Genomic DNA, 18085 nt, shown 5'->3' with positions numbered 1-18085 from the left:
AAGGTCACATATTTCTCCAGAAAGTCACCTGACACCAGAAGTATAGACACACTCTACTAGAAAAACACCTGGCAGCCTTGCTTCGCCCAGTGGAGCGGCCACTGATACTTAAAAGTGTGGAGGAACTAACTACATGTTAATGTAAATTTGAGAACAGTTGATTTCTATTACCTGGAAGCCAAGCATGTTTAGGAGAACCTGGCTATGTGTTTTTACTTTTTAGCTTTAAATTTTATGCCATCTAAATACAGATTAAGCATTTCTAGTAAAATTTTAGTGCCTTGCTTGAGATATGCAGACCGGATCTTAAAGATTTTGTTTGCTCAGGGACTGTGCGATATCTCCTTGAAGCTTCTGGGAGAATCTTAAATGATACATGATTTGCGTTGTATCTCCCAGCTGTGAGAGGAATACTCAATTTTGATAAGTGTGTAGTCCCCTGAGAAGCTGGCCATGCCCCAGTAGAATACCACACATTTAAGAATATTGGGGCAGTACAAATTGATCTTGGTGGGTTGTGTGTGTGTGTGTGTGTGTGTGTGTGTGTGTGTGTGTGTGTGTATGTGTGTGTGTCTTGAGAGCCAGGCATGGTGACCACATTGTTAATCCTAGCACACAGGAGTCAGAGGCTGGCAGAGCTCTGAATCTGAGGCCAGCCTGGTCTACGTAGTGAGTTCCAGGCCAGAGAGAGGTGCCACTTTATCTTGTGGTCTAGCTTGGTTCTATACTCGTGGCCTGGAGACAGTGGGAAGGAGGCAAGCAGAGAGAAAACAAAACACGTCCGTGGCAAACTACCTCACGTAATCAACTTTTAAGGAAGAAGATTTATGTTGGCTCCATTTCAGAGGCTTCTGCCCATGGTTGCCTGGATCTGTGGGCCTGAGTCTGTAGCAACATAGTGGAAGTGGCCTGCCCCACATCCTGCTGGCTAGGAAGTACAGAATGAGGAAGAGGAAGAGGGGAGATTGGGATCCCAGTATCCTCCTCAAATGCACACCACCAGTGATCTCACTTAATTCCAATGACTCCACTTCCTGAAAATGTCTGCGACCTTCCAGCAGTGTCACAGGCTGTGGACTATAGACCTTTGGAAAATAGTTAAGACCCAAACTACAGGGAATGTCTAACTTCCCCTCCTGGGCACTATATTATTTAATTTGTGTAGTGCCACACACATTTAAAAAACATTTAAAAAAAGGGGGGAGGGAGGAGCTAAAGCTAGAACTATAAACAAAAAGGTGCAGGAATTTTCAAGTGCGTGTAGTCAATTCCGTTGGCCAGAGGACTGGGGTGAGCAGAGTGGGAAGAAAGATGTTTAGTCGTGTTTGTATAAAACTATTATATATGCTAGATTTTTCTATTCCAGTTAACAATTGTTTTCATTACGAACATTTGTTTTTACAAGCTGAAGAGGAAAACCTGTCGATGAACAGTAGTAATTGCTTTCCTTGAAGCAAGCTGACAGGCTCAGGAGAGTTAAATACTCTTAAGGACCATAATGACCGAAGAAAATTTAAAAAATAGCTTGACAGACAGGCATGCTAGAAGCAGCCAAGAGATTCTCTCAAGGATTCTCAGGAACAACATGTACTAGGGAAAAAAAATCCATTAGTTAAAAAGCATCAGAGAGAAGGTGCAGACAAGGAAGAGCCAACATATGAACGAGTGGCACTTGTGGTGATACCCTATGTGCAGTGAGACCTTAAGGCTTACAAGGGCATGCAAATGGACTTTCCTGACATCTAAGGACAGAGGAAGATTGATGTAAATAAAAAAATCAGAAATATCTTGATCTATTTACTTCAGGGATAAAAAGTCCTTTGGACATGTAACCCTCTCCTTCCATACTGCCAAACATAAAGCAAAAACAACAAATATCCTGACTAGTTACACACAGATTTTTTAAAATTAAATTGCTTTTGTGCATGATCAGAAGGGGAAACAGAATACATTATTTAAGGTATTGCATCACCCTTTCCTCACCAAGTCTCTTCCTTTTAAGTCCCGGTTTGCCTTGGGGACCATGAGGTTTCCCTTCAATAGAGTGGTCTATGCAGCGTCGAGGCTGACTTCATTAAGGCGTGCTCTGCTGACATCTCCAGAATGCTGACACCCAGTGAGCATGTGTGGTGCTGGTGTTTCACTGACTGAGGACATGAAAGGCACTCCCACCTCAGGCAGCACTGATTTTTCTTCATGGTTGGTCCTTACATGTCCTTTTTGATTGAGGACTAATGCTTTAAAATCTTATCATCAAGGATATAACAAAATTGCACATCAGCAGGTCTATCCATACAGTGACAGAGATGTCACTGTCACGTGGATGCCAGGCACCTTCATAGTCTATGGTAAAAGTGCACTATTCTCCTCCTGGGACAGGGCAGCACATCTGTGGCCACAGACACGGTGCCTGTTACAGCACTGACTTTGGCTCACAGTATGGAAAGGAAGAGTGTTGCTATGCTGTACAGTTTGCTGTTGTTGCATGGAGACACAGTCTTTCTATGTGCCCTGCGCTGGTTTTGAGCTCATAATCTTCCTGTCTCAGGTCCCGAGAGCTGGGCTTACAGGAGTGCACCAGCTAGCCGAGGTTTTATGAGCTATCGTGTTGTTTCAACACATTCCCCTAAGGTCAGAGAGCGCCACATAGGAGCTTCTTCTTTGCCCAGGTACTGGAAATGGACACAGTGTAGATTAAGCCCAAATTCAACAACACAGAGGCTCATAATAATAAATGTGCTGAGAGTGGGTGAGGGTTGAGTGCTCAGCCCCATACCAGACATTTCTATCAACTTCCTCAAGGCACAGAGTATCACCTAAGAGAGGGAGGGAAGAGTGTAAGAGCCAAGGGCTCTGAAATGCTGTCCTCAGAACAGGACGGGGACTCTGCATGCATGAACTAACTGTAGCTATAGTTACTTGCACAAGATCAAGCCAACACTGGTCACTGGTCTAGCAGGCAGCACTAGACTACGTGAGGTACAGAGTGTGGGGTTTGGTCTGGTTGCTGCCCAAAGGAGCAGACTCATGTCCCCCAAAATGTTTGTAACCTTGCCTAAAACCTTGTTCCTGTTTGATCAATAAAGAGCCAACACACCTGGGCAGGGCAAATGGGATAGGCATGGCTAAAGTTCCCTGGCTTTTGAAGGGAGGGACCTGAGGAGGAGGAGCAGGAGGAAGAAGCACATGGCTGGCGTGGATGGAGGGTTCTGCCCAGATGAAGAGCATTGGCAAGAATTAGAAGCAGATGGCATGGGGTTCGGGCAGGGTATGGGATACCTGCCCTAATGTGGGAGGTAGTTTAGGGGATTAATATCTGCTCTGCTCCAGATGAACCACGGCTATTTTAAAAAATAACAGGTGTCTGTGTTTTATTGATTGATAGCAGGTTAGAAAATACCACTGTAATGATAATTAGCCTAATAAGAAATATTTATTAGGCCTTACTTATAAATAAACAGCAACAGGAGAGGACATGATGGTGACATGGGGACATGTTGAGAGATGTCCAGGAGGAGTGGGGGTGGGGTGGGAGTTGGGGTAGGTATGATCAAGATGCAACATGTGGATGTGTTAAAATTGCCAAACATCAAATAAAAGATATCCTTTCTTAAAAATACAATGTTAGCTTTAAAAAGACGTAGGCAGACTGCTTACAAGTCTCTGAAGTTCATGAGACTTAAAATCTTGAAACCGAGCATTTCAAACATATTAGTAAAAGAGATACTTGTAAGATTTTGAAGTTTGGGGTAATCATTGCAACATAGGTTTATGTAAGCTGACTGCTTATAAGTGTTTAAAGTTTTTGAACCTACATACTGGTTCCCATATGGCCTGCATGCTTTTATGAAGGACTCCTGGTCTATGGAGAACTTCCGGAGGATAGCCAGTAAGTGGGTCATTGCACACTAGCCCTCCCTCACATGAGAGTCACAACGAGGGTGTTTCAGATAACCTTGAGTGAAGGTGGAATGACCTTGCTTGAGATGTGTTGAAATCACATTACTTTGCCATACTGAGAGCTCCATAAGAGGGTACGCTGGCTGAGTCAGAGCCCAAGCTATCATAACACACACACACACACACACACACACACACACATTTTCTTATGAAATGCCTTGAAAACAGAAAGTCGGAGAACATTGTTCTTGGGACTGAAGATCACACCTCAGTTTGGGACATCATTGTAAGAGTTCTTCATGGAGAGAGGGCGGTCTGAGAAGAGAAGGGAGACACTGGAACTCCAAAGGATTCACTCCAGACTTTCTTCCTTCTTTGCCGTTAAGTCTGAGTCCACGATGGCGTTATCAGTCCGGGGCAATAGATTCCTATCCCCTGCAGGGCTAAAAATCCAGCGCCTGCGCACAGAGTCCCGCTGGACACACGGCTGAGATCATAGGACATTCGGGATCCAACTGCAGTTCAGGGTTGATGGTTTCAGCAAATTGCAGCAGCTCTTCAAAGTGTAGATGCTGAAGTTTCCTCCCGGGATGACCTCATTCAGTCCCTTGACAACAGTGCTGGTGGACACAGAATGAAATCATCAGTTGGGTCTCAGATGGGAACCAGGGGGGAGTAGACAATGATACATAGAAAATGGAACCGAGCAGAAAGTTGGTTTCCTTGTTCCCAGTCTAGATACGATGGATATAAGACAGAGACACATAGGGTTAGTTTTGGTTCTCAAATTCTGGGTGGTCTAGAAGACTCCCCCCTATATTTTCCAAAATAGCAATGACAGAGTAGAATTAATTCTTATCAATAAACAAACAAACAACACCCCCCCCCCTACTTGTATACGGGCTGAAGACTAAGCAACTAGGAGTATTGGCTCTTCTGGAGAACCTAGGTTCAGTTCCCAGGACTCATATAGCAGCTCACAACTGTAACACCAACCCTAGAAGGATCTGATGCCCTCTTCTGGCCTCCATGGGTATAGACGTACATGCAGCCTCTCATACACATAAAACCAAACCAAAATCTCAACAACAACAATAACAACAACAACAACAACAACAACAACAACAACAACAGAAAAAAAAACCTCTTGTACACTAATAAGAGCAGGTGGAGTGAGGGCATTGGTTAGGGAGAGGGAAGCTGTCAAGGGTGGAGATCGCTGGCATCAGTCACCGGTAGCTTAGTGTCCCCTCCACAGTTGCCTAACGCCACGCTGTCAGGACCACCTTGCTTCTTTTGCAAATGAGGCAGTGAAAGGAAACAAACAAACAAACAAACAAACAAACAAAAAAAACCGGGCAGGAAGGTAGCTAGTTAGAAAATAGAAATCTGGAGGTCATCGAGGCTGGATTCCATCCCACAAAAAGCAGTCTCTACCCCTACTTTCCTTTGTCAGTGTTAACATGCTAATTTTGCAAGTGCAAATTAGCGACAGGCAAAGGAAGGGGGGCATATCACAATTGCACTGCCTTAAATTTTACACTGCTGTATGAAAGGCGAGCTCCAGATTAGACTGGGGAAGCAGGGTACTGCTGCTTCCTGGGGAAGCGTGGCCGTGTTGACGGATTTCCATTTCCTTTCTTTAGTTCTGCGTCTGCGTCTGCTCTGTTCTCTGTGGTCCTGACTGAGATCTGAGTCCTCTCTTGCCCGTGGGTGGAGACCGGACATTGTAAACTGCCCGGAAGATCCTGGTATCTCTATCTGTTAGAGGTTTCCTGTGAAGAACCAAGCCTTGCCCTCCCCTTTAAGAACTAATCTAAACAGGCCTGCCAATCACCCGGGACAGGAAAACACTCCCCAGGAAAGGACTTTAAACAATAGCACAAAATCTAAAAATGTAGGCTGGCCATTGTCCACCTTCCTCTCTTGAGGGTGCTCCACTTTACACTTTAATAAATACTACACTGTGTGTCTCACCCAAATCCTTTCCACTGAGGTCACTAGGCCTGGGGACCTGAGTCTAGCAGCAGTAATGAAGGACTGGCTTTGTGGCCAGGCTGAAGTTCCTCTCTTGTTCATGCTGGGACAAATACTGCTGAAATACACAGCCTCCTTAAGGCTTCATTGTGTCAAATGCAAAGGAAAACTAGGATTGTGCCCAACTTATATGTGAGCTCGTTCACACCAAGTGTGTAATGCTACTTGGGCATAGACCTTGATGGTGACAGCTAACTTAGACATTATCTTATTTGTGATTCACAGGGATTCACACTAAACACTTGGGAGCAGTCTAGGGAAGTGTTTTGGTTCTGTCTTATCTGCAAAGAAAAGATGCAAGGTTGTTAGGAATACTGTAAGTTTTCTCACATGATAATTATACAGTTAGGGAGGTTATGAAAACAAATGGATGTGGTCTTTATGCTGGGATTGTACTATGGCTGCCTGCTCCAAATATAACATGACCACACTATCTGCCTGACGGCTCACATCACGGTAAGAGATGAGCTTAGCCCAGTAGTCATGGCAACCAAGTAAGGGTAGTGATACCACTATAGACAGGCCTATGGCAATAGTAATGGAGAAACTGGCATTTCAAGAGGCCTTCACCTGGAATTACACTGACCACTTGCATATGATCTTGGGAGGGACTAGAATACGCAGCAGATGGAAGGCTGGTTGGAGGCGGGACTCCATCAGCTGTGCTGCATGAGACTTCATTGGTACAGCCATTTTGAGGCTACCCACACTTCTATAAGGAAGCCCAATAGTCTCACTGTCTCACCAAGCAGGGCATTGAGGAATTGTCGATGTCCTGTCTGGGGTGAACAGATGCTTGTTCACATCTCCCCTGGGAAAAGTACGTAACGGTTATACTTGGTCATTACTAAGAGACCATAAAGGATAAGTAAAAGTACCTGCTCAACAGGTTTTGGCAGCACGACACCACTTCTGTCGTGTTGCTGAGTGCCCCGGCGCTGTCTAGGATGTGATGGCAGTTGATATCCACGGGGGTGCTGGACAGCATGCCTGGAAAGGAGCAGAGTGCCGTTTACTGTCACAATTGAACAAGATCCCAGAACTTTCCTTCTGTTCTCAGCTTCTCTACCCGATCCCACGCATTTCACTTTACCGTGTGCTTGGCCCAGCTCTGACTCTCAGCTTTCTGCTGCAGCATATGCTGCATAGGCAGCCTGTGAGCCTGCCTCCCATAAAGCCTCCTTGCTGTGGGCACCCAGGGCAGGAAAGACGGATGGCTTACCTGCGATGCAGGCTGTCATGAAGCAGGCAGCGGTCCCAGCAATCAGGGCCCTCATCGCTCCAGAGGCGATGTCATGCTTTCTCGACGGGGCTATGGATGCTGGAGGAGAAAGAGGTTTCTGAGATTAGGTCGATTAGAAACCCCAAATTTGTAGCTTCTGATAATTCTTTTGTGTCTGGACTCTCTAGGGTCAATTGAAAAGAAACAAGTCAAAAGATTGCCTAAAGGGAGTTGGGCGTGGTGGCTCACACCTTTAATCCCAGCACTCGGGAGGCGGAGGCAGAGGCAGGCAGATATCTGTGAGTTCGAAGCCAGCCTGGTCTACAAAGAGAGTTCCAGGACAGCCAAGACTACACAGAGAAACCCTGTCTTGAAAAAAAAAAAACAAAAAGAAAGAAAGGAAGGAAGGGAGAAAGAAGAACTATTGTCTAAAGGGCCCACAGAGTCCTGGGTTACCAGGAACACTCACAAATGAGATGCTAAGTTAGCTGTCACCATTGATGTCATGAATGGTGTAATGATGTAACGAATGACAGCATCTTCCACAGTGAACTTCCATGGGCCCCAGCGTTCCCCTTCAGATGACTGTCATAAGGCTACGGGCATTGGTAAACATGTGACTGAGGTTATCATCGGCTTGGGAGAAGTGTCTGTATGTTTGGACATATTTGTCTTGAATTCTTGAGTGTACAAAGGAGGACTGTATTCCATAGCAGGGGTAAAACACAGACCCTAAGAGGACTTGACTGCTGATGGAGAGCCATTTTCCATGACACACCACTACAGATCAGGATAGATGCACAAGAGCCACACATGTAGTTGAAGAGTATATTCTTTGCACTTACTAAGTCCGCCAATCACTATTCCTAGGGAACCAAAATTAGCAAAACCACAGAGGGCGTAGGTCGCAATGGTCTCGGAACGAATCTGAAAGCAAGCAAAAGCAGTGATGTGTACATGATCCGATCCACCCTCAGAAATCTGACATCCCAACCGGCTTCACTGACTACATAATAAGTGTTGATAATAAGCACAGACTGTAGACTATCAGACTGTTTGCCTGTGCTATTGAGTTTTGTAGGAGCGTTTAAAGAGGGGGTCTAGATTTAAGGAACTCTTTAAAACAGACAAGGAATTAGTGGCCTTGACATCCAGAAATGCTACTTCCTGTTCATTAATCGCTTCTAATATTACATCTGACTTGGCCACCTGCTGTATTATAGCTGGCACAGTGCTAATTGCTGGAGATAAGAAATTGGTCTCAGAAAATATTTACATTATATTTATCTGACAAAGGACTTACTCAGAATATATAAAGAGCTTCTATAATTCAACAATTAAGACTACCGCCCAAGTTTTAGATACGTTGCCACAAAAGATATGCAAAACTCTCAATAAGCAAATGGAAAGATGCTTAATGTTAGTCACCAGGGAGGAGCCAACCACAGACGGCCAAAACAAATCTTTCTTTAAGAGCTGAAACAAAAAAAGACACTGCCTATAATAAGTATGCTGAGGATGTAAAGCATCCATGTGCTCATGCATGGTACTTGCTCCGGGTGAACCAGCAGCCTCACTGAGGTAAGGCATGCAGCCTGCATGACCCTTGAAGAGAAACAGATCATATGACGTATCCACAGGGCCCACAGAGCACAGACAGCAGACTCAGTGGGTTACCTGGATGGGTCCATTGAGACAGTTGTCTCATTCATCTGTCACTGTCTGCTTCTATGCCCTTAGGAGCAATAGAACACAGGCCCGCAGGCCGCCTGCTCCTGAGTGTTTGGGCCTCACATTTAGAACACCTCAGGCGTCCTCATTAGAGGACTGGACAGACAAACGGTGGGTATCCCTAAGATAGACTACTGCTCATCCACAGAGGAAAAGCAGTATGTATGATGGCATGGATGCTAATGCAGTCTATTTACTCAAACACACAGGTGATTATTATGGTTTGGATCTTGAATGTCCCTCAGATGCTCACACTGGCAGCCTGGTCCTTGGTGAAGCAGTGTTCAGAGGTGGGGTCTTTGGGAGACACTCCACTTGTGAGGGCTCTGACCTCATGAGGTGTATGGTTCCTTATGGATCCATAGCTTGATGGGTTTGGAGAAAGGGGCTGTTGTAACATTGAGCTTTTTCTTTTGATTCCTGACCTCCTCCCCTATGCACGTGCCATGCCATTGGCCTGAAAGCAACCATGGTAAAACCTTTTGATTTATCTCACATGTTTTGTCACAATAATGAAAGCTGATTACTATAGCTACAGTGAAAAAAAAATCGTTAGTTGCTTATAGGTCTTTGGGGAGTATTGTCTTTTAAGAGCCATGGGGGAAGGTAGTTAATTATATTGGTAAACAGGAAGCTTTCGGCTATGACAGGTGCTTCCTTACAATCTGGCCACCCTATGTGCCTGCCTTTGTCTTTCAGCTCAGAGGACTCATGAGAACGTAGAGTGCCCTGGACACAGAAGAGTGAGCATCCTCTCTGGGGCAAGACAGACCATTAGCAAAATGGAGCATGTGGCAGGTGGGCTCACTTCCTACTCAAGAGGGGCTACACAGCCTGATAAGTGTCTCTTGGGGGATCAGTCCGAGTACAAAAGTTTCTGTAGATTCAGGGGACCATTGCACATCCAAGGCACATCTGGTCTGGCAAAGGGATGCCTGAGGTCAGGCTGAAGGATGCTCTGGGTTTCTCGGCAGTGTGTAAAATAGTGGGTTTCCAGACTGACCCTTGACCCAAGAGACTCCATTTTGCAAACAGCATTTGACTCCATCTTGAGTATAAACACAGTAGGACGAGTGCCCATGGTGGACACTGAAAACAGCAATGATTTCTGGGCCCCATCAATGAAGCCCAGACTGACTGATGCATAACTTATTCCAAAACAGGGTAAAACAGGGGCCACTTAGAAGCTTGGCAGAGTAAATACGGGCATGTGGACATACTTGCATCCTGAGAGGTCCCTGGACATGTCTGATTGAAGAAAAGATGCAGCACCCTGGCCCAGACCTGTTCAAGTAACTTTGTTCTCCTGCCTCAATGGGTCTGGGAGGCTAACTGCCTCCTTCTGCTAACCTAGGCCTAGCCCTGGAAGCTTCTAGCCTCCATGTAATCTAATTTAGGCCTAGAATGTTTTCAGCCTCTGAGACTTATTGCTTAATAAGCTCACCCTTGCTTGTTCTTACTGAGCTCTGGGCTGGCTGGTGCAACTCAGCTGTTCTGGCTCAAACTCCTCTCCCAGCTGACTTATTTAATCTGGTGTCTCTCTTGGCCTGGAACTGCTCTGCTTGGCCGCAAACTAACTCAGCAATCTGCTCTAATCTGGCTTCTTCTCATTTTCTGCCTCGTTCCATCTTTACCTGAGTTTTCTCTCTGCACCCACCTCTCTATTCCTAGTAAAACTGCCTGTCCCTCTGAAAAAACTGCCTCTTAAGTAGCTTCCCTTTCCGCTGTCTTTTCCTGAGAGTTGGGTGTATCTTATTCTGTCAAACCTTCTCTGATTCATCGCCTTTCTGCCACTCGATTGGACATCACTTTCAAACACGCATGCTTCCTTCTCCAAACTAACTTTGCCTTCGTTTAGGATTAAAGGCATGTACCACTATTCCTAGAACTAAGATTTTCTTTACCTAAGCTATTCTGTACCAGGCTGGCCTGGAACTCAGATCTGTGTGCCTCTGTCTTCTGGATCAAAGATGTGTCTGTATTCTAGCCTGATCACACAGACCTAGAAGGCTTTTGGATATGATCCCTTGCCAGAACAGCCATGTTCTGAATTAACATTCCTCTACAGACCCCATAGGAGACACCTGACTCTGCAATGGCCACATCCCGCTAACCTGTCACCTGACAGGGGTCTGGGGGGGAGGTGTGTGTAGACTTGGCTGGGTATGGTTTTATCAGAAGTAGAAAAGGAGGGTGGGACGAAGCCACTTCCCTCCTCCCCCAAATGTAAATGATTCTGCAGTGGAACGAGATGGGTTGAACTAGGCATACAACGGTCTCCTGTGTGTGAGCCAAGATGCTCAGAAATTTGGAATAACTTGCTTTTCCCACTGCAACTCAACAATAGCAGAGGCCATCGAGCTGTTTCCGCGTGTACTCTGTGTGCCTGCCTTCGGCTGGGCTCCCTCCCAAATGGAACCATTGCTACAGTTGGGGGAATGCCTCCTTCCCAACAGGCTTTTCAGAGAACCAATTAGTATTGCCAGAACTGGCAGCTTGCTTCCATCATTAACCAAAGCACTTTCCCCTGGCAATGCGGAAGTGGAAAACATGTCAGCTAATTTAGCCTATTGTTTACTTTGGGCAGGAAAACCAACTGGTTTAGGTGGCATCCAGACAATGAACACAATTGGCCAAGTCCCACTGTTAGGTTACCTGAAAAATGAACAGTGAGGACAGAAAACCCACGAAACTATACTTATCAATTTGTGGGGCATGGTGCTCGTGACCACAAAATCATGAGAACTCTACTGGGGAGGCGGCTTCACTTATATAATCCGTATGTCTGGTCCTTGGGAGTCCAGGAGTCCCAGGTGGGAAGCAATGATCTCCTGGGCCAGGATCTCAATACTGGGCACTATACTTTAGTGTTGGGGACACTGACTTCACATGGATTCTCTCAGAGATAGGCAGGGATGATTAGAAATGTTCATTTTACTTAGTTTCTTCTCTCTCTGTTTTTGTTTTTTTGAGACAGGGTTTTTCTGTGTAGCTTTGGCCATCCTGGAACTCAATCAATAGACCAGGTTGGCCTCGAACTCACAGAGATCCGCCTGCCTCTGTTTCCCAAGTGGTAGGATTACAGGCCACATGTCTGGCTTCTCTACATTTCTTTATGAGACAGTTTTGATCTTTAGGATGAAATAATTGGAGATTCAGCTGCAAATATGTCTTCACTGAAGGTAGCTCCTCACTCCATCGAAGTCTAAGGAGACATGAGCACCTCTCTGCATGGTTCCCTGGCGACTGCCCCATGGTTCCCCTCACAGATATAAACCTTCTGTCCCCCTCCTCCCTTTCACGGTAGCTATTGTGCCTCATTATCTTTTGAGAATAGTGAGGCATAGAGTGACAAGTAGTCAGTTTCTCAGAACTCATGATGCTAGAAGAGGCTTTTATGATCAGCTTGGAACTCGTGATGCCAGAAGGTAAGCCCTACTATCCTTGGTGCTTGAATATCCTTCAAAGAGGAGATAGAATCTTCCGCAGGTGCAACAGCTTATCTTGTCCACCTCCCTCACCTGGGAAGAGAGACCCTCAGCTGAAGACTTCCCTACATCAGCTGGCCTCAGCCAACTGTGGGCAATACCATCCCGGGGCAGGTGGGCCTGGCCTGTGTAAAAAACGCTAGTTGAGTGTGACCTTAGGAGCAGGCTGGTAAACAGTGTTCCTCCATGGTCTAAGTCTCTCGGTTCCTTCCCTTGGCTTCACTCAGTGATGAGCTTTCCTGCAAGTGTAAGCTGAAGTAAACCCCCTCTTTCCCAAGTTGCTTTTGGCCATGGTGTTTATCACAGCAACAGGGAAGCCAACTTGGGAAGGAAGTCAGGCCAAGGAAAGGAAGCTAGGTTACTGGACCACACCCTTGAAGGGGATCCTGGCACTCCGTCTCCTCCTCTTTCCCTGTCTTTACTTCCCAGTTGCTTTGTGGTGAACAGTCTTCTTCTGTTACATGCTTCTACCTTGATGAACTGCTTTCCACAGAAAAGCAACAAGGCCAGTGGATCATGAGCTGAAACCTCTGAAATTATGAGCCAAGATGAACTTCCCTTATCTTAAATTGCTTACCTTGGTGTTGTGTTACCATGACCCGAAGGTGACTAGCAGAGGGCCTGCTATGTCCTCAGTGCTGTTGCCTTTAGGACCTACCACTCTCAGCAGAGAAGGAGCCTGATAAGTCTTGCTACACCGATGCAGTTCCAGCTCATGTGACCCTAGGTCTGCGTCTACAGCCTTTAAGCCCCCCTCCCCCCTCCCCTCTTTGTCTCTTTCTCCACACAAATATCACATGGTCAAGATAATGTGGCTGAAAATTGTGCTGCGCTCATTATGAACTCTACAGAATCAAGTTTTTGGATTGTTCTGTTCCGCTTTCAATCACATTCCCAACAGACAGAAGAATAAGTCGCAATGCATTTGTGTGACAAAGAATTCCACATACCGACATATACTGTTGCACACCATCCACAAATTTGGGTCCAGCTGCTTTCCTCAGATTGATCAGTTTCGAGAGGTGGTCATAAGCCACAAATTCATTGAAGAATGTCTTGTAGCCTATGAGTTTGGCGACCATAAAGCTGTCTTGCCAGTCGACTCCCATCATGAAGGAAAAGGGCATGAAGATGTAGGAACATAGGAGCTGCAAGGGACAGAGGTGTTGTCACTAGTTAGATGGTGGCTTGCCTCCAGTTCTCCCCCCTCTAGCCCAGGCTCAGCGACAGAGCTGCTCTTCCTGGCACAGGAGGAGCCCCTTACATTCAGGTGCCATCTTTGTGTATTAGGAACACAGGGCTGGTTTTCAACAACTTGGTGGCAAGGTTTGATTCCCACGTGTGATGTTAATGGGTACACAGCCCCTTAAGACCAATGAGTGTCTTTTTTTTGTGATATTGTGTTAGTTCTCTGTGGGGTGGATTAATTTGAGTAAGTTTGTTTGTTTGTTTGTTTTAAGAAGGTCAGCTCCTTGGCACCCTCTTTCATTTTGAATATGCCCTCTTCTCTTCTCTTCTCTTCTCTGTCATGCATGGATCTAAGTGTGACCCTCACCAAATATAATCCGTAGACTGGATTTTCAGCCTTCACAATAGCAAGCTTAATAAACCAACCAACCTTCCTCCCTTCCTTCCTTCCTTCCTTCCTTCCTTCCTTCCTTCCTCCCTTCCTCCCTCCCTCCCTTCCTTCCTTCCTCCCTTCCTTCCTTCCTTCCTTCCTTCCTTTTCCCTTCCCTTTCCCTCCCCTCCCCTGTCCTTCTCTTCCTTTCCCCCTTTTCATTCATTCTTTCTTTTTTTCTTTCTTTCTTTTGTTTCTCAAGACAGGGTGTCTCTGTGTAGTCCTGGCTGTCCTGGAACTCACTCTGTAGATAACCTTAGAAATCTGCCTGCCTCTGCCTCTGCTGGGATTAAAGGCGTGTGCCATAAGCTTCCTAGTCCAGTGTTCTGTGATAGCATGGGAAGCAGACTAGAGCATCCCAAGTAGCATGTATTCATGGGAAGAGGCCAGGAGACAACAAGTGGTTTGGGGGGAGAGAGGGTGACAGAAGACAGGACAGGAGCGGGAGGGTGGGGTGGTGGCGGCTGAGATGTTTCTATAGTGCATGAGCGAGCACAGCACAGCTGGTTAGGGATGGCTGCTACATTTTCATGATTTGTTTTTTTGGACTAGATCTCACACTGTAGCCCATTGCTAGCCTTGAACTCCTGGCAATCCTCCTATCTCAGCCTCCTAAGAGATGGATGGGATTAAAGACAGGAGCCACCATACCTGGCTTCTAAACTTACTTTTAAACTAAGGTAGTCGGAAACAAAACATGACAGAGCCATACCTCAAAACTCAGCTGTGGGTAGTTGAACATGCTTCCAAACCAGGACAGGGCTGAGTTCACAAAGGACAGCAAGGACAGGAAGGCAATCAGGTTGACAGCGATGTTCGCAACCAGGGGGATGGATGAGGATGCGCCCTGGGAAGCCGCCTCCAGGAGATTCCTTGAATCACTTCATCAGAAAATGAAAATTCTAGGGTTAATGAGGAGTATCTCTGCACCTACAGCACGACAATGGCCTAATCATGGTTGCCAGGCAACAGGTGAACGCTTAGGCACATGCTTGGTCCAAGTACTCAGTCTCTTACAGCCTTAAAGTGATTGTGGGGTTTGTGGTTGTTGACTCTCAGCGGTGTGGATGTGGGACACCGCTGCTGCAGTACCTTTTTCTTGGTGGTGGAGGTTAAATCCTGGGCTTTGTGCATGCTAAGCACCCGCTCCTATTTGTGATCCAATAGTACTTTTTAAATTGTGGCAGTTATAATTAGAAAACAAACAAACAAAAAACAAGAAGCGACAAAAGTGTGTAACTTTTAAAACTATCAAAAGTAGCAACCAGTGAACATTTATAAACTCTCCTGGCATCACAGACCAGCAGTTGAAAGACTGGCTGTATCACCCCCACTTTATTAAAGATTGAATCCCCCCTCCCATCTGAGAGGTCTGCCCCTAAAATCATCTATCCACTCCTTTACCATTCCCCTACAGGACTGTGTCCTCATACAACACACCTTACACAAGACACCATCAAAGACCAAAAATGTTTCCCATTTTAGTGTTTGGAATAGTTGCATTATCCATAACTAGGAATATTGCAGGAGGAGTGGTAAGGCTTAAAATATAACTGAGATATTAACTGGTATTTCATATGCACCTAATATTCAAGACTTGGGAGTGATTATATATGTGTGTGTGTGTGTGTGTGTGTGTGTGTGTGTGTGTGTGTATGTGTGTATGTGTGTGTATTTTTGAGACAGGGTTTCTCTGTTACACAGAACACTGGTTGTCCTGGACTTTCTTTATAGACCAGGCTGGCCTTGAACCAAAGATCTGCCTGCCTCTGCCTCCCAAGCACTGAGATTAAAGGCGTGCACCACTACCACCCGGCCTATGCAATATTTTAAATGCTTATTTCTTTGCTAATACTGTGTGTGTGTGTGTGTGTGTGTGTGTGTGTGTGTGTGTGTGTGAGAGAGAGAGAGAGAGAGAGAGAGAGAGAGAGAGAGAGAGAGAGAGAATGGTGTGTATGATGGGGACGGATGTGCAGAGGTCACATTTAAAGAAGCACTTTAAATGAACATTTAAGAAACAGATGTTGGGCTGGAGAGATAGCTTAGAGGTTAAGAGCGCTGCCTGCTCTTCTAGAGGTCCTGAGTTCAATTCCCAGCAATGCCTCACAACCATCTATAATGTGATCTGATGCCCTCTTCTGCAGATAAAGCACTCATATACAATAAATAAATCTTTAAAAAAAAAAACAAAAAGAAAAAGATGCTATGGCTGGGTGTGGTGGCACACGCTTGTGATCTCAGCACTTGAGAGGCAGTCAGTTCAAGGCCAGCAAGGTCTACAAAGCTAGTCCAGAACAATCCAGGACTACAAGAGAAACCCTATCTCAAAAAGAAAGAAAGAAAGAAAGAGAGAAAGAAAGAAAGAGATGTTAGCTCCTTACAACAAGAACTAGGCCTGTTTTTACCCACTGCCTTAGATCTGTAAGCTACATGCCCATAAGTGCCCATTTGGACTTTGTCAATCAGAGATATATGCAAGATTATCATCAGGCAGTGGTTTGGATGTGAAGCCACCAGAATGCCTAGAGAAAGCTCAGAGATCCCAGTTTTAATTTCCCATGGTTCTCTCCCATGGAGTTCTTCCCTGGAACTCTCTTGCTTCTGAGGCTGGCCATCCTTGGAACTTTCAAGGCCAGCCCATGGCCCGGCAGGCGTTTCCCTGCGGTGCTTTCTATCTTAAAAGCTCTGGGCAGCCTCTGCATGGCAGCAGGAGGACGCAGGCATCCTTAAGAGAAGATGGAGGGCGGTGCGAAAGAAAATGGAGGGAAGGGCGAAGAGTAAAAGCTGGAGTCGGATTCAGATGGTGCGGTAGAATGTGACCTGAGCAACATGGACGTCACTGAGGGGCTCCGCCAATACTTCACCAGTACCAAGAGGCACAGAGACAGTAGCGGCTGGACACGGAAAGCCTGGCTGGCTATGCGAATGCCCACCATGGCCTGTACTACAGCCACCACCATCTGAGAAGCCTGGGTTGTGGCCCCAAGCAGAGATGAAGCTCTTGTATGGGGCCAGTGCTCCCAAAATCCCGGGCATGGAGGCTGCTGTGCTGCTGAGCGTTGACAAGTACTGTGACAACAGCAGCCAAAGTCCTGGCCTATCAATCCCCTGAAGTTCTGAGTCCTGGGCACAGGGGCCCTAGGACACAGGTCCTAGCCTCTTGCTCTTCATCTCTCCTGTGTACCACTATGGTAGATGCAATCTGCCAGCCACTTAGCATCCTGTCAGCAGAAGGTATACTGTTGCCAACGCAAGGATGTTCACTGACGTGGAGTGATAATTGTGTATTGCACTGGCTCTTGGCTTTCTCTGGAACAGAGTGCAGTGCACTGAAATTGTTGCCTAGAGATACTGCCTGCTGTTCTGCATTTTTAATTTCCTTCTTTACACCTTCCTGAATGTCATAAAAACCTTAAGCCACATGTCATTTATTCTCCCCCCCCTCCTTTGAGACCAGGTCTCAGATAGACCATACAAACTCTTTAAACCCTCCTGCTTCTACCTCCCATGTGCCAGCTTCCAGGTGCACACCCCACCCTGGGCTCCTATCCACATATTCTCTCTGACTGAGATGATGCAAGTGTACAGTAAGACAAGTGTCACTTGTCACTCAGCTAGGTGTCATCCTGCATGCTCCATAAAAGGCCTGAGAGTAAAAAACCCTGTCTTTATAAGATAAAAACAGCCACAGATACTGAGTAAACAAATGGATGTGACTGTGTTCAGTAAAACTTTATTTGGAAATTAAAAAAAAAAAAAAAAAGAGAAAGACAGAAACAGATGCTAAGCTAGGAGTGTGGCTCACACCTTTAATTCCAGCACTCAGGGAGGCAGAGGCAGGCAGATCTCTGTGAGTTCAAGGCCAGCTTGGTCTATGAATAGAGTCCAGGACAGTCAAGGCTACACACAGAGACAGTCTGTCTCAAAAAACAAAAATCAAACCAAAACAACAACAAAAGAAGCAGATGTTTAGAAAAGCTTTCTTGAGCATTGAAAGAGGAGTTTGGTTTGATTCTTAGGTAAAATCTAAGAAACCCTATACAATTCTATTCTGGTGCCGCAACTGGCTATGCTTTCTTCCTGTTATCA

At 45.9% G+C, this 18085-nt stretch overlaps 1 protein-coding gene across 2 annotated transcripts in view; it reads right to left on the bottom strand.

Moving 5' to 3' along the window:
• Positions 1-4132: 4132 nt before the first annotated feature.
• Positions 4133-18085, bottom strand: part of SLC28A3 (solute carrier family 28 member 3) — a 57686-nt gene continuing 43733 nt past the window's right edge. For both annotated transcript variants that reach the window (XM_084794551.1, XM_084794552.1), the window contains 6 exons: positions 14709-14877; positions 13329-13526; positions 8005-8086; positions 7160-7258; positions 6816-6927; positions 4133-4520 (listed from right to left, as the gene is read on the bottom strand). In XM_084794551.1, the coding sequence (XP_084650677.1) occupies positions 4394-4520; positions 6816-6927; positions 7160-7258; positions 8005-8086; positions 13329-13526; positions 14709-14877 (787 nt within the window). In that variant the 3' untranslated portion in view covers positions 4133-4393. The remainder of the gene's footprint in view (positions 4521-6815; positions 6928-7159; positions 7259-8004; positions 8087-13328; positions 13527-14708; positions 14878-18085) is intronic.

Source organism: Acomys minous (genome assembly GCF_964271855.1).
Source record: "Acomys minous genome assembly, chromosome: 9".
Lineage (NCBI taxonomy): Eukaryota > Metazoa > Chordata > Mammalia > Rodentia > Muridae > Acomys > Acomys minous.
Note: the sequence above shows the minus strand (reverse complement) of the source record. Positions and strands in the feature narration are given on the sequence as shown.